General features: G+C 41.6%; 1 protein-coding gene across 1 annotated transcript; it reads right to left on the bottom strand.

The window, feature by feature from the left end:
- Positions 1–5320: 5320 nt before the first annotated feature.
- LOC139547891 (cdc42 effector protein 2-like) lies at positions 5321–12390 on the bottom strand. Its single transcript, XM_071357047.1, has 2 exons — positions 12251–12390; positions 5321–7523 (listed from the first exon to the last, which is right to left on the bottom strand). Exon 2 carries the CDS (start codon positions 7186–7188, stop codon positions 6316–6318), a length of 873 nt encoding a protein of 290 aa, XP_071213148.1. The 5' UTR covers positions 7189–7523; positions 12251–12390; the 3' UTR covers positions 5321–6315.
- Between the last annotated feature and the right edge of the window lie 2285 nt (positions 12391–14675).

The raw sequence follows: 14675 nt of genomic DNA, 5'->3' as shown, positions 1-14675 counted from the left end.
TTGGTCTCTTGGCACAACTTACCCTGGGAATGGTAAGTTTAGCCTCTGGACAGGGTAAGTTAAAGGTAGATTCAGCGATATAACGTAGATGCAGAAAAGAAACAGCATAATGAGTCAATTTCAGCAACAACTAAGAGCATTGAAGCGCCGGGCTCAACTACTCCACTGTGTTGGTGCCCTGACTACCACGCTGTGAACAGCATGAAGTGAACCCATGCACATGCGCAGATACAGTGTGTGCCGGTGTGAGAGCTAAGTCTTGCATCTCGCTCCTCTCAATATCTGTGGTGCTGCCTGTGGCAACAAATCTTCTGTACTGAATGAAATACCACTACCTTTTTAAAACCCTGTATTTTAATCATTTTAAGTATATTTTAACACAGGCTTAACACCTGACAAACAAACTTTGTAAATGTTTTGTTGTTGTTGCACTTTTAATATAGGCCAGGCCCTGTTGTTACCTCATATCCCACAATAATGCCTTGCATTATGCCTGGGAAGGAAACATTTACATTTGCTCAACTTGCCATTGGCTCAACCACTGGCTGAACTTACCCCATGGCCATTGGCTCAACTTAACCCAAGGCAAACATTTTGACTATATTAGCCCACACAGCTACAAGGATGCACTTTCATGCTAGGTTTAGGACCTCACATTGAAGCGTATAGAGACCCCAACTGATGTATAGAACAATCTTAATATGATCTATTTTGATTTAGATACAAGCATCATGATACATCTAATAAATTAATTTGACTTGGTGAATTCTTTTTTTTTACCTAACTAGTGTACCACTTTTTCCATATGGTTTCTTCCTTCACAGACTCCATGAAATTATGACCTTTTCTTAAATATTTGGTCAAATTCAGAATTTTGTGTATGGTTTCCTAGAAACAAGGGTGGCTCAACTTACCCATTTGGCTCAACTTACCCCACTCTCCCCTAATAGGTTGTGTGGTGGGATGACCTCAATATTAGAAAAGATAAGCCAGAAGATGCAGTTTCCCCAGATTTAGGGCTGTCCTGACAAAAAAATATTGGTAGACCGAAAGTCATCTGTTTTTTCGACCAATCGATTGCTTGTGTATTTTTCCTTATATAGACCCACCCTATGTGTTTTAATAAAATCAACAATATATTTTGAGCTTGTCTGATGCTTTAAGCTTATGGTTTGATGCATCCAGAGTGCGCCAAAGATCTATTTAACCAGAATTTAAAAAACTTAACCTGGCCCAACTAGTCTCCTCCCGCTCTTAACTTGGGATATTTTCTACCTGTAGGCTGAAATGTTTTTTTTTGTTTCTATATTTAAATAGTTGACAATAGAAGTTACTTTTTAGGTTTATATCGTTTTCATTTAGATTTGGATAGAATTTTGATTAACCACATGACAATGATTTTGAGATATGAAGTTATTATAAATTAGATGGAACTGTTTCACGAAAATGTGGATATGAAAACCATAATTGGCACATAGATCGTTAGAAATTGTAAGTTAAATTGGCATTCCACATGAGAAAGGTTTGCTATTCATCGTGTAGCCTATTACCAGCAACTTCGGGAGAGTAGTGGCAGAATCTGCGAAAGCCAACAGGGCAGGAGCTCACCAGAGCTGAGTACCGGCATCTCAAATGTTCTACTGCTTGAGCTCCCGTTTTTCTTAGAATATTAGCTCAAAGGTATTGTGGAGCTCCTGCACCTAAATATAAACAGAACCAGCGCCCAAAATGAGTACCGTAACATATTTCAGTCCAAGTCAAGCACTGATAAGAAACCTTTTTTATGACGTTTCCACTGGATCAGAGCATAACAATTTCCCCCTTTAACGCTGAGTGGTTATTGAAAGGGATAGAACTGAAAAGATTGTTCAAATACATTGAGGAACTTTTGTAATTCTCAATGGATGTAAAAACAGACTTTGTTTGCTTGCTGTTTGAGGTGAAGAAAACATTACTTTGAGAAGATCCACAGGTCATTAGTGGTGGTGAATTAAGCCAATCAGAAATACTATCCGAGCCCCAAATCGACACATTTATGCCTACATTTGCACGCAGGCCAGGTAGCCTATAGGCCTACTTCTATGTTCACGTCCTTACTCAACATTGACATGAGCGCTCGAAACAAAAGACACTGACTAAATTGACAGAACTCATAAATGTAATTAAATAAACCAAAACTTGTTTCTCACAAGTGCAGCATAGGTTGTGCACTCTGCAAACAATGTGCCCACTCCGACAATGAGAACAGGAAGACTGGAATAATAATATTGGATGCAATTAAAGAAATTACCATAACCAAAGTAACAAAAATTGTATATTAGAAATTATAGGAATTAACGGTACATCTACTACTGGTGATATATGTAATGGGAAATTAATATAAACTAACAATCAAACGCAAACAATTCACACAATGAAGTTATGAAACATTAAATGTGCACAAATTGGCAGGAGAGAGCGCATTCTGGAGAGAGAAGTGCATTGTGCATCTGGGCGCACAGTCAATCCGATGTCTGCATTGGCCATGCAGCATTTACGGTGATATGGCCTCAGCAGAAGTCAGGACATTCATAATTCTCGTGCTTCACGGAGAAGTGCAGAGCTGTTGTCAAGGAAGTGAGTTTGTGTTTATACAGGATGTACCGCCCCCACCTACTGTCAACCAATCATGTCAATGCGGAGCTATACAGAGCCCTCCGCATTGTTACAACATTTGGGAGGCACATGGCGATGCGGCACAGACCTCGATTTGGACTCTGCATGACTCTGGAGGCTCTGCAAGTGCGTCACACTCTCCATATGGAGCCTCCTACCACATTTGCGAATCAATTGGCTTTTAGTCTAGGCCTCCGCAATGGATTAGTTTACTGAGATGGGCACATATATATACAGTACCAGGTAAAAGTTTGGACACGCCTACTCATTCCAGGGTTTTCTTTATTTTTACTATTTTCTACGTTGTAGAATAATCGTGAAGAAATACGATATAATCGTATTTCAAAACTATGAAATAACACATATGGAATCATGTAGTATCCCAAAAAATTGTTAAACACATTTTTCAAAATTTAACCAGGCAAGTCAGTTAAGAACAAATTCTTATTTACAATGACGGCCTATCCCAGCCAAACCCGGATGACACTGGGCCAATTGTGCACCGCCCTATGGGACTCCCAATCATGGCCGGATGTGATGCAGCCTTGATTCAAACCAGGGACTGCACTGAGATGCAGTGCGATAGACCGCTGCGCCACTCGGGAGCCCCAGATCAAAATATGTTTTATATTTGAGATTCTTCAAAGTAGCCACCCTTTGCCTTGATGACAGCTTAGCACGCTCTTGACATTCTCTCAACCAGCTTCATGAGGTAATCTCTTGGAATGCATTTAAAGGTGTGCCTTGTTAAAAGTTCATTTGTGGAATTTCTTGTGACAAGGTAAGGGTGGTATACAGTGGTATACAGAAGATAGCCCTATTTGGTAAAAGACCAAGTCCATATTATGGCAAGAACAGCTCAAATAAGCAAAGAGAAACGACAATCCATCATTACTTTAAGACATGAAGGTCAGTCAATAAAGAACATTTCTAGAACTTTGAAAGTTTCTTTAAATGCAGTCGCAAAAACCATAAAGCGCTATGATGAAACTGGCTCTTATGAGGACCGCCACAGGAAAGGAAGACCCAGAGTTACCTCTGCAGCAGAGGATAAGTTCATTAGAGTTACCAGCCTCAGAAATTGCAGCCCAAATAAGTGCTTCACAGAGTTCAAGTAACAGACACATCTCAACATCAACTGTTCAGAGAAGACTGCGTGAATCAGACCTTAATGGTCAAATTGCTGCAAAGAAACCACTACTAAAGGACATCAACAAGAAGAAGAGACTTGCTTGGGCCAAGAAACACAAGCAATGGCCGTTAGAAAGGTGGAAATCTGTCCTTTGGTCTGATGAGCCCAAATTTGAGATTTTTGGTTCCAACTGCCGTGTCTTTGTGAGACGCAGAGTAGGTGAACAGATGATCTTCGCATGTGTTTTTCCCACCGTGAAGCATGGAGGAGGAGGTGTATTGGTGTGGCGGTGCTTTGCTGGTGACACTGTCAGTGATTTATTTAGAATTCAAGGCACACTTAACCAGCATGGCTACCACAGCATTCTGCATCTGGTTTGCACTTAGTGGGACTATAATTTGTTTTTCCAAGGACAATGACCCAACACACCTCCAGGCTGTGTAAGGGCTATTTGACCAAGGAGAGTGATGGAGTGCTGCATCAGAAGACCTGGCCTCCACAATCACCCGACCTCAACCCAATTGAGATAGTTTGGGATGAGTTGGACCGCAGAGCAACCAACAAGTGCTTAGCATATGTGGGAACTCCTTCAAGACTGTTGGAAAAGCATTCCTGGTTGAGAATGCCAAGAGTGTGCAAATCTTTCATCAAGGCAAAGGGTGGCTACTTTGAAGAATCTCAAATATAAAATATATTTAGATTTGTTAAACTCTTCTTTGGTGAGTACTTGATTCCATATGTGTTATTTCGTAGTATTGATGTCTTCACTATTATTCTACAATGTGGAAAATAGTAAAAATAAAGAAAAACTCTTGAATGAGTAGGTGTGTCCAAACTTTTTACTGGTACTGTATATACACTACCGTCCAAAAGTTTGGGGTCACTTAGAAAAATGTCCTTCTTTTTGAATTTGACCATTAAAATAACATCAAATTGATCAGAAATACAGTGTAGACATTGTTAATGTTGTAAATTACTATTGTAGCTGGAAACGGCAGATTTTTTTATGGTATATCTACATAGGCGTACAGAGGCCCATTATCAGCAACCATCACTCCTGTGTTCCAATGGCACGTTGTGTTACCTAATCCAAGTGTATCATTTTAAAAGGCTAATTGATCATTAGAAAACCCTTTTGCAATTATGTTAGCACAGCTGAAAACTGTTGTCCTGATTTGAAGAAGCAATACAACTGGCCTTCTTTAGACTAGTTGAGTATCTGGAGCATCAGCATTTGTGGGTTCGACTACAGGCTCAAAATGGCCAGAAACAAATAACTTTCTTCTGAAACTCGTCAGTCTATTCTTGTTCTGAGAAATGAAGGCTATTCCATGCGTGAAATAAAAAATCTGCCGTTTCCTGCTACAATAGTCATTTACAACATTAACAATGTCTACAATCCATTTCTGATCAATTTGATGTTATTTTAATGGACAAAATTTTTTCTTTTCTTTAAAAAACAAGGACATTTCTATGTGACCCCAAACTTTTGAACGGTAGTGTGTATAAAAGAAAGGAATGATACAATGGTACAGCATCTAATTGCCATATTTATTTCATACATTACAGTTATATACATAACAATTGGAGATACACTGTAATTTAACAACGCAATAGAAGAAAATGCTGAAGGATTCAATTCAAGTCCGCAAATTGCACAGCTGTTACAAAAGAACAGAGAAACCTTCTCTGGTCATCCCACTATATTTAAAGGATTTTGAAGAAGCTGCACATTTCTGATACTTTGATTCTAATGCACTTTAGCCCCCAGAAAGCAACATTTTGACCTCACTTTTCGCCCTGCTAGAACTGCTGCAAATTGGGTGTAATTCTTACATATGCCACTAGATGGCAAACTAATACATAGCACACTCCAGTCTTGATCATATTGTTCTGACATAGAACAGTAAAATTCAATCAGATGTACATACAGAATTTTAAAAAAGTGTTCCTGGAAGAATATCAGCAATATGATATTTCATTTAAAAAATAAAAATAAACTTTGCAGGCTTTTTAAGTACATGAATTGTATTTTCAGACAACTACGTTTCCTCCTATCACAAAACTACAGAGCTTACTTAGAGAGTTAGTAAAGTATGAATTATGTGCCCTAACAATAGTGAAATGATGAAAAACATGTAAAATGATAGTCTGTGAAGATTTTGACAACATTTGAGTGGGAGAAATGATTGTCTCTCCCCCATTGTGATTCTGAATATCAAAAGACAAATGGTTGGTTCTGAAGCTGCTGTTTGTCCAGTCTAGATATTATATAGTCCCACATTTACAGCGTCTTAAGTCCCAGGCTTTTTAGCCTGTCAGTCCTGGCACTATCCTCTGTCTGTCTGTCTGTCTGCCTGTCTGTCTGTCTGACCGTCTGTCTGTCTGACCGACCGTCTGACCGACCGTCCGACCGACCGACCGACCGACCAGCCCAATCATCATTAGGCTATATGGAGGATGGTAAAAAAAAAAAAAGTGTCCCAGACACCTCTCTGCAGTGTCTAAACCCCTTTCCCCTCATCTGCTCACAACTCACAGCGGTCATCAACACTCTTGTAGCGGTCCATGATCCTCAGCACGTCCTCCAGGATGGATGGCCCCAGGTCCAGATCCAAGCCCATCAGGGACTCTGAGCGGGAGACACCGGGAGAGAATCTAGGGCACACGGTGGGCGACTCACTCCGCTCGCTCCCCAGGTCCTCATTGCTCAGGCCAGCGTCTGAATCCAGGCTCAGCCCCCTCTGAGGGTCCAGGGGGCCACAGCTCTCTGACATGGAGTCCTCTGAGGAGACCTCTGAGAAGGAGCCGGAGGAGGGCACCAGGTGCCTGAAGGAGGCAGAGTAGCTAAGGTCGTGGCAGGGGTCCATGTAGCAGCCGACACCCTGGTCACACACAGACATGGAGTGATGCCGCTGCTGATTGTGGTCGTTGTGGTTATGGTTGTTCGGCTGAGGTTGGTGCTGTTGCTGCTGGGACGGGGGGGTCGAGTCCTCCAGGTGGAGCCGAGGCGGCTTGGGAGGGGCCTGCTCGGGGGCGATGAACACAGGCATGGAGATGGTGCTCTTCAGCAGGCTGGTGGAATGGTGGTAGGGGTTGCGGTGGTTGTTACAAGAGTGGTTGGGTCCTTTGTCGTTCATGGGGTAGGCTTCATCCAGCTGCCTCTCCATACTGTGGGAGCGTGGTAAGCCGTTCAGGGCGGGCAACATGTCCATCTTGCCCTGTAAAAAGCCTACGTCTCCGAACATGTCACCCTCTCCCTCCAGCCCGACATGGGCTCTGTGGCGCATGTCCCCTAGTGGGGGGCTAATCATGTCACTGGACAGGACGTCTCGCAGCTTGAGCTTCTTCCCCCGCTTGGGTGTGTTAGTCTTTAAGTACATGGGCGTCTTCGCTGGCATTCTGTTTCCCAGAATTCAGTTTGTGAGGGGATCGTCTCTCAGTGATGAGATTTGCACCTCCTTTTAATATGATTTTTTAAAATAATTTTTGTTCCTTTGTCCGCTTCTTGGTGATCACAGTGGCATGTAGGCCATGACCTGAGATCAACGCACTCTCAAAAAGTCACCATTATTCAATAAGGGTGGTGGGTGTTCCAGCTTCAAAACCTCCCTTCTTCCTTATTCTTTGGCCTCTCTGAAGATGAAGAATCCTTTGGCTATCTTTATGTCTGCTGATTCTCTGACGGGGCTCAGTTGCTTTGGGAATGTGACATCAAAATGCTAGTCTTGGAGGTCTGTGGAGACACAGAGAGAAAGACAGAGAGATTTACAACCTTGGAGCCAGAGGACAGAAATACAAGGGGAAACACTTCAGGAATCTGTGTGTTTGCTGAGGGGGACTGGCTGAAACCACCCAAAAATGCCTATGGTTTTACATGGCAGATGGTGTGTGCTGATTTGAGGTTTGTGTGGGGTGCTGCAGTGAATCACACAGTAAATCATACATCCTCGAGAATTGATTGTTCATTCCAAAGACTTGCTAGTTTTGTGGAAACACAATTTTCCAAGGAAGTTATTTGTTCAAAAGTATTTTGTGTGCGTCTCCCTATGTGGTAACCTGTTATCAGGACCTCTTTGTGTTTCCATTGCTGAGACAAACATTGCGTATTATACTGCTGCGTACATACTGAGGGAGCAAGAGAGATTAACCTTCCAAACTAACACTTTACATACAACTTTACATACAAAACTAATACTTTTCTTCTCCAGAGCTGTATGCACATTACACTAACAAGCATTTAAATGCATGTTAAATGTAGCCTTTTTCTTCAAAGCCCATTTGGATGACAGACATTTAAAAAAATCACAAGTTGCTCATCATGATCTGTGGTCTTTTGCATAGCATCTTTATTCCTGCTAATCATACACGATACAAAAGTATGTGGACACCCCTTCAAATTAGTGGATTCGGCGTGGATTTTTTTTTTTTTTACAAACTCTTATTTACAATGACGGCCTACACCGGCCAAACCTGTGCCAATTGTGTGCCACCCTATGGGACTCGCAATCACGGACAGTTGTGATACCCTGGTTCGTATCCAGGCTGTATCTGTAGTGACGCCTCTAGCACTGAGATGCAGTGCCTTAGACTGCTGCACCACTCAGGAGCCCCAACATTTCAGCCACACCCGTTGCTTACAGGTGTATAAAATCGAGCACACCGCCATGCAATCTCCATAGACAACAATTGGCAGTAGAATGGCCTTACTGAAGAGCTCAGTAACTTTCAAAGCGGCTGTTTTTCATGGATCGGGCTAGGCCCCTTAATTCCAGTGAAGAGAAGTCTTAACACTACAGTATACAATGACATTTTAGATGATTCTGTGCTTCCAACTTTGTGGCAACAGATTGGGGAAGGGCCTTTCCTGTTTCAGCATGACAATGCCCCTGTGCACAAAGCGAGGTCCATACAGAAATGGTTTGTCGAGATCACCGTGGAAGAACTTGACAGGCCTGCACAGAGCCCTGACCTCAACCCCAACAAACACCTTTTGGAACTCCGACTGCGAGCCAGGCCTAATCGCCCAACATCAGTGCCCGACCTCACTAATGCTCTTATGGCTGAATGGAACCAAGTTCCCGCAGCAATGTTCCAACATCTAGTGGAGAGCCTTCCAAGAAGAGTGGAGGCTCTTATAGCAGTAAAGGGGGGACCAACTCCATATTAATGCCGGTGATTTTAGAATGAGATGTTCAACGGGCGGGTCTCCACATACTTTTGGTCATGTAGTGTAGTTTGTGGCTGTGCTCTAAGCTGACTCACTGATGATACTGCTGACTGCATTCAGCTGACGACATTATCGTTAATCAGCTCAGTTAATGGAATCCCCACCAACCCTAGGACTTTACACCTCTTTAGCCATCATCTTATATTCCTGTAAACTGTTCTGTTATGAACACTTTCTTAACCATGAGTCCTGTATTTAAAAGTTAAAACAATTTCAATGTCTCATAAGGTTTGAGGTGATTTGTGTATGAATCATATCCTTTAGGAGGTATAGTACTGTTGTCACACTTGATATGTGTTGAGATGCTACACATTTTCTACCACAGCCAGTCGACTCCTGGCATCTCTAACCGTCCTGTGAATTTTAACACATGAGCTTCACATGTGAAGCTGCTTGAGGTCTTTATAAGAGAGGTGTTGAGACTTGTAGGTGATGATTTTCAGTGTTAATTGCCCGCAGAGTCATTAGCCACATTGTGACAAGGCATTGTGCCACTGAGTAGTGACAGCAGATGGGGGCTGATAGTGAAAGATTGCCCTGGCAATGGGACTATACCATTTCTGTGACACGCCCTCAGATAAGATACAAACAGCCTACTATTCTCTGAGACAGAGAGAGAGATTGAATCCTCTTTCTTGAGTAGGAAGTAAACAATATTTCACCCTTCTATCTTTATATTATGTGTCTGGCAGATTGTATGCAGGGAAGTGAATCTATAAACATGCTGGTTGACAAACACAACACAACAGGGATAAAGTGCTTGCCCATGTATGCTGACAGTCCTGGTGCTGCATGACAATGCTGTAATCCTGTCCTGCTCCACTCTTCATTCAGAAGGTCCTGGGCCCTGCTCCTCACCTATTTATGGTGAGGGATTTACCCTAATTCCATCACAGAGGAAGTTTTATCAAACACACACACACACACAGACTACTGATAAGACAGCCGGATGAAAACTGACAAATTTCTTGAATTACTCATCACAACATTGACAGATCTATTGGGCTCCCGAGTGGTGCAGCGGTATAAGGCACTGCATCTCTGTGCAAGAGGCATCACTGCAGTCCCTGGTTTGAATCCAGGCTGCATCGCATCCGGCTGTGATTGGGAGTCCCATAGGGCGGTGCACAATTGGCCCAGCATTGTGTGGGTTTGGCCATCATTGTAAATAAGAATTTACTCTTAACTTGCTGAGTTAAATAAAGGTTAAACAAACAAGAAAATATGCCTAGATATGTCTTGTTAATTAAAATATTAATTGGGATATTTAAAGGTCCAATGCAGCCACCTTCAAAAAGAAACAAAGAGCAATTTCTCAAGCAAGAATTTGGGGAGTGGTCTGAGTGGGGAGAGGAAAACTGTAGAGTGGTTTGGAACTCTCTTTCTTATTGGTCTATTAACTAATTTACTGCCTGGTGAAGTCACCAACTCCATCCCACCAAAACAGGCTGAAATTTCAAGTGTACTTTTCAAATAGCTATTACACTAAAATGGCATTATCATCCTCTTCAGAACGTCACAGTATATTTCCAAACTCATAGTGTGGAAATATATATAAAAAACAGGAAAATCACGATTCTGACTGCATTGTGTTATATTTTGTTATTATTTTCCTGGACACATATGTAAACATAATTATTCAAGTCAACACCTGTTTGTAGTTTATTTCTGCCACATATGGTCTCAATTTGCGTTGTGTATCAAAAGGTTATACCATTATACCGCCAGTTCCGCACTCCTTGTTACTTCTCTACCCGACCAAGGAAAGTGGCTATTAAGAAGTTGTGCTTCATTCCTTGTCCTGAAACTCTTAATTCGGCCATCCTAATGGCACGCAGTCCCCTAATCAGAATGCGTCTTGCGTAATGTGGTTGACATTTTGCTTCTGATGACCAAAACCAGGCCAACAAAATAACCCAACGCCTAATCTATTAATAATTCTACTAGTGTATTTTTCAGTAGGTGCAATACATTATCCAGACGTTTTTGGAGGGAATACTCAGGCTATTGCGCAAACGTATTGCCTGTCAACTTTAACGTCATTAATGTATGTTGTGCATAGTTGTGCATATTATATAGCCTACCTAGACGGTATAATTTAATCAAACCAGCAGTGAATTCAATCAGTTCAATGTTGAAGAGGCAATACGTAAGCATCGAAATGTATGGCCAATGTAATTAATTTGTCATATGGCTTGTGGAAAACAGATTTCTGGGTTTGAAATGAGATTGTAGAGAGAAAGGCTCTGATTTCTTTTCGTGATTAAGGTCCCAGGTTCTTGTGCCCTTGTGTAACAGTCTCACTCAGACCCATACTGGTTGAACCAACGTGGAAAAGACGTTGAATTGGCGTCTGTGCCCAGTGGGTGGGTTGTACCAACACAAGCCTTATGTAATAGTTAGTCTCTGAGATCATCCAATTCCCAGACATCCCCCAGTTAACTATTTGGTAGGCTACCACTGTATACCTGCTAATCCACACACACAGCTCGGCTATTTTAAACGCGATTATTTTCTAAGAGAGCAATACATAGGCTTACGTTTGTAGGCCTATAGGACACAAGCTTGAAGGAGTAGTCGTTCACGTCTATTGAAGAGGCCATTGATTAGGGTATAGCAGAGGACTACTATATAAGGCTGTAAATAATGGGACGATGTAGGCTACAGTATTATATGGTTATAAGGAATAAACCCAAACAAAAGTACGAACATGTCTGTAGCAAACAACTGGCTTTAAAGTGGCTTATTCTCACTGACTTATTTTATATCTATTTGATAGTGCGTTGTGAGGGTCGCGTGGCTCACACTGGTTGACAGCTCTGGTAGTGGAACACCCTGTTATATCATACGCCCTATTTATTCAACCTGTAATCTTCTTAAGATATTAGATCCATCATAATCAGATGCAGACAGTGGTTCCGACACATCGAATTGTATCGGCTACCAAATTACGCACATTTAAACTGCTCATCTCATGTGAAGACTGTCATTTCAACACATTTGTATTTCATTGTTGGTAATCAAACAGGGTATAAATTGTTTTCTAATTTGCAGTCATGCAGGCTGGCGAAATATAACCTATATATTATTTGTATACTTTAGGTGAGAGATATTCAGACAGAACGGACAAGTGACAATAGCTTGCAGCCATAATTACTTGTGAAACAACAGTTTAATTTCATAATAATAGCATAAACAGAAGTAAATAATAGATTGAGTGAATACTTGCCTACCTTGTAAAGGAATAGCTATATTTCCACAAGGAATAATCACGGAGATGTGTCTATAGTCCACGATTAAGGCGTCAGCTTCTCTGGTTAGTTTAAGAACAGGTAAACCTCTTACTGCAAACTGTTTCTGTAGTCGAGGAGCCTCGCAAACAGTTTGAGTGGAGAAGGGAGGGGGCGTGATGGTTGTGAATGAAGAAAGTGAAAGGCGATCCTGTGATGCGCGCTCTTGTGTGCAATTAACTATTGGGAAAGTATAGTAGGCTAAATAGCATGCAGCAACAGATTATTCAAAAACATTGTGAAAGTAAATTCATCACACAGTCTATTAAATCTTTGGCTAAGCATAACACAGCAGTTTTTAAAGTTCAGTGAAGCACAAACAGTTGATGCGCACATTCTGCATATGGGCCAACCAATTAAGCATAGGCCTAATAATTTTGAGTATGTGATATTGTGAAAGTCAGCCTTTAAAATGGAACTGTCATTGCTTTTCCCGTCTCTGGGGAACTGTCTTGATGGCCAATAACTACCTAGGCAGGCGTACTGTCCCGCCAGATAATGAATCTGATTGTTCATCAGAGCCGGTGCTTCTCTCTGAAAGTGAAGTGACAGCACTGTTCGCCAATTTCATTTGTAGACTTTACCTGATGCCCTGCATGCGCAAAAAAATGGACACAACCCAAAGACCCGCGTTGTTGCCTTGATAACGTAGGCTAACCTATGTTTCGACCTAGGCCTACTCTGCCTACATGTTTAAGGTTTAGTACATGCCATCTATATAGGCTACATCTCATACACACCTAGTCTACTGTTGCAAGAATAAGGATAGGCTATATTTACTCCATAAGAACTTTCCCCATGCACAACAAGTTTTATGTCTCAATTCAGCACTTTGAAAAGTTTACAGGTAGGCTATTATGAAGGTAATTAAAGACAGTGCGCTATTTGGGTAGCCCAAATGTTGGCACCGTAAATCTACCCCATTAAAGTCAGAAATAAGGTCGTCTGCTGGTCTCAGAGCACTAAAATCCGTGCCACTCCATTTAGTATAATGATACTTTACATTAGGTCAAAGCGAATTGTAGGACATATAGTATCCTATATCTTGATTGCACCAATTTGCTTTGACCCTTTTATACAGAACAAAAATAAAAACGAAACATGCAACAATTTCAAAAATTTGACTGAGTTACAGTTCATATATGGAAATCAGTTAATTTAAATACATTCATTGGCACTAATCTATGGGTTTCACATGACCTGAGAATACAGATGCATCTGTACACATTTCCTTCTCATAGAGTTGATCAGGCTGTTGATTGTGGCCTTTGGAATATTGCCCCACTCCTCTTCAATGGTTGTGCGAAGTTGCTGGATATTGGCGGGAACTGAAACTGTTGTACACGTCGATCCAGAGCATCCCAAACGTTATCAATGGGTGCCATGTCTGATGAGTATGCAGGCCATGGAAGAACTGGGACATTTTCAGCTTCCAGGAAGTGTGTACAGATCCTTGCAACATGGGTCTGTGCATGTGCATTATCATGCTGAAACATGAGGTGATGGCGCGGATGAATGGCACGACAATGGGCTTCAGGATCTCGTCAAGGTATTTCTGTGCATTCAAATTGCCATCGATAAAATGCAATTATGTTTGTTGTCAGTAGTTTATGCCTGCCCATACCATAACCCCACCGCCACCATGGGGCACTCTGTTCACAACGTTGACGTAAGCAAATCTCTTGCCCACACCATGCCATACAAGTGGTCTGGGGTTGTGAGGACAGTTGGAAGTACGGCCAAATTCTGTGTAATGATCATGCTGTTTAATCAGCTTCTTGATATGCACAGGTGTCAGGTGGATGAATTATCTAGGCAAAGGACTTTTTATTTAATTTTTTTAATGTAACCCTTATTCAACTAGGCAAGTCAGTTAAGAACAAATTCTTATTTACAATGACGGCCTACTAGGACAGAGGCAAAAGGACAGGTTTTTACCTTGTCAGCTCGGGGATTCAATCCAGCAACCTTTTGGTTACTGGCCCAACGCTCTAACCGCTAGGCTACCTGCTGCCCGAAATACTCGCTAACAGGGATGTAAACAAATTTGTGCCCAACATTTGAGAGAAATAAGCTTTTTGTGTATATGGAACGTTTCTGGGATCTATTTCAGCTCATGAAACATGGGACCAACACTTTACATGTTGCCTTTATATTTTTGTTCAGTGTAGTATGATATATTAAGTTCTAATGTATAATATACTACCTTTGACTGCTTTAGTGTGATATGCTACATTAAGTTAGGGGTTAAAGTTAGGGTTAGGATTTAAGGGTTAAGGGTAGGGGAAGGGTTAGCTAACGTGCTAAGTAGTTGCAAAGAACCTCAAAAAAGTAGTAGGTAGTTGCAAAGTTGTTAATTAGTTAAAAT

This window comes from Salvelinus alpinus, chromosome 21, assembly GCF_045679555.1.
Source record: "Salvelinus alpinus chromosome 21, SLU_Salpinus.1, whole genome shotgun sequence".
Taxonomy (NCBI): Eukaryota; Metazoa; Chordata; class Actinopteri; order Salmoniformes; family Salmonidae; genus Salvelinus; species Salvelinus alpinus.
The sequence above is the reverse complement of the archived record's forward strand: the minus strand, read 5'-3'. Positions and strand labels throughout refer to the sequence as shown.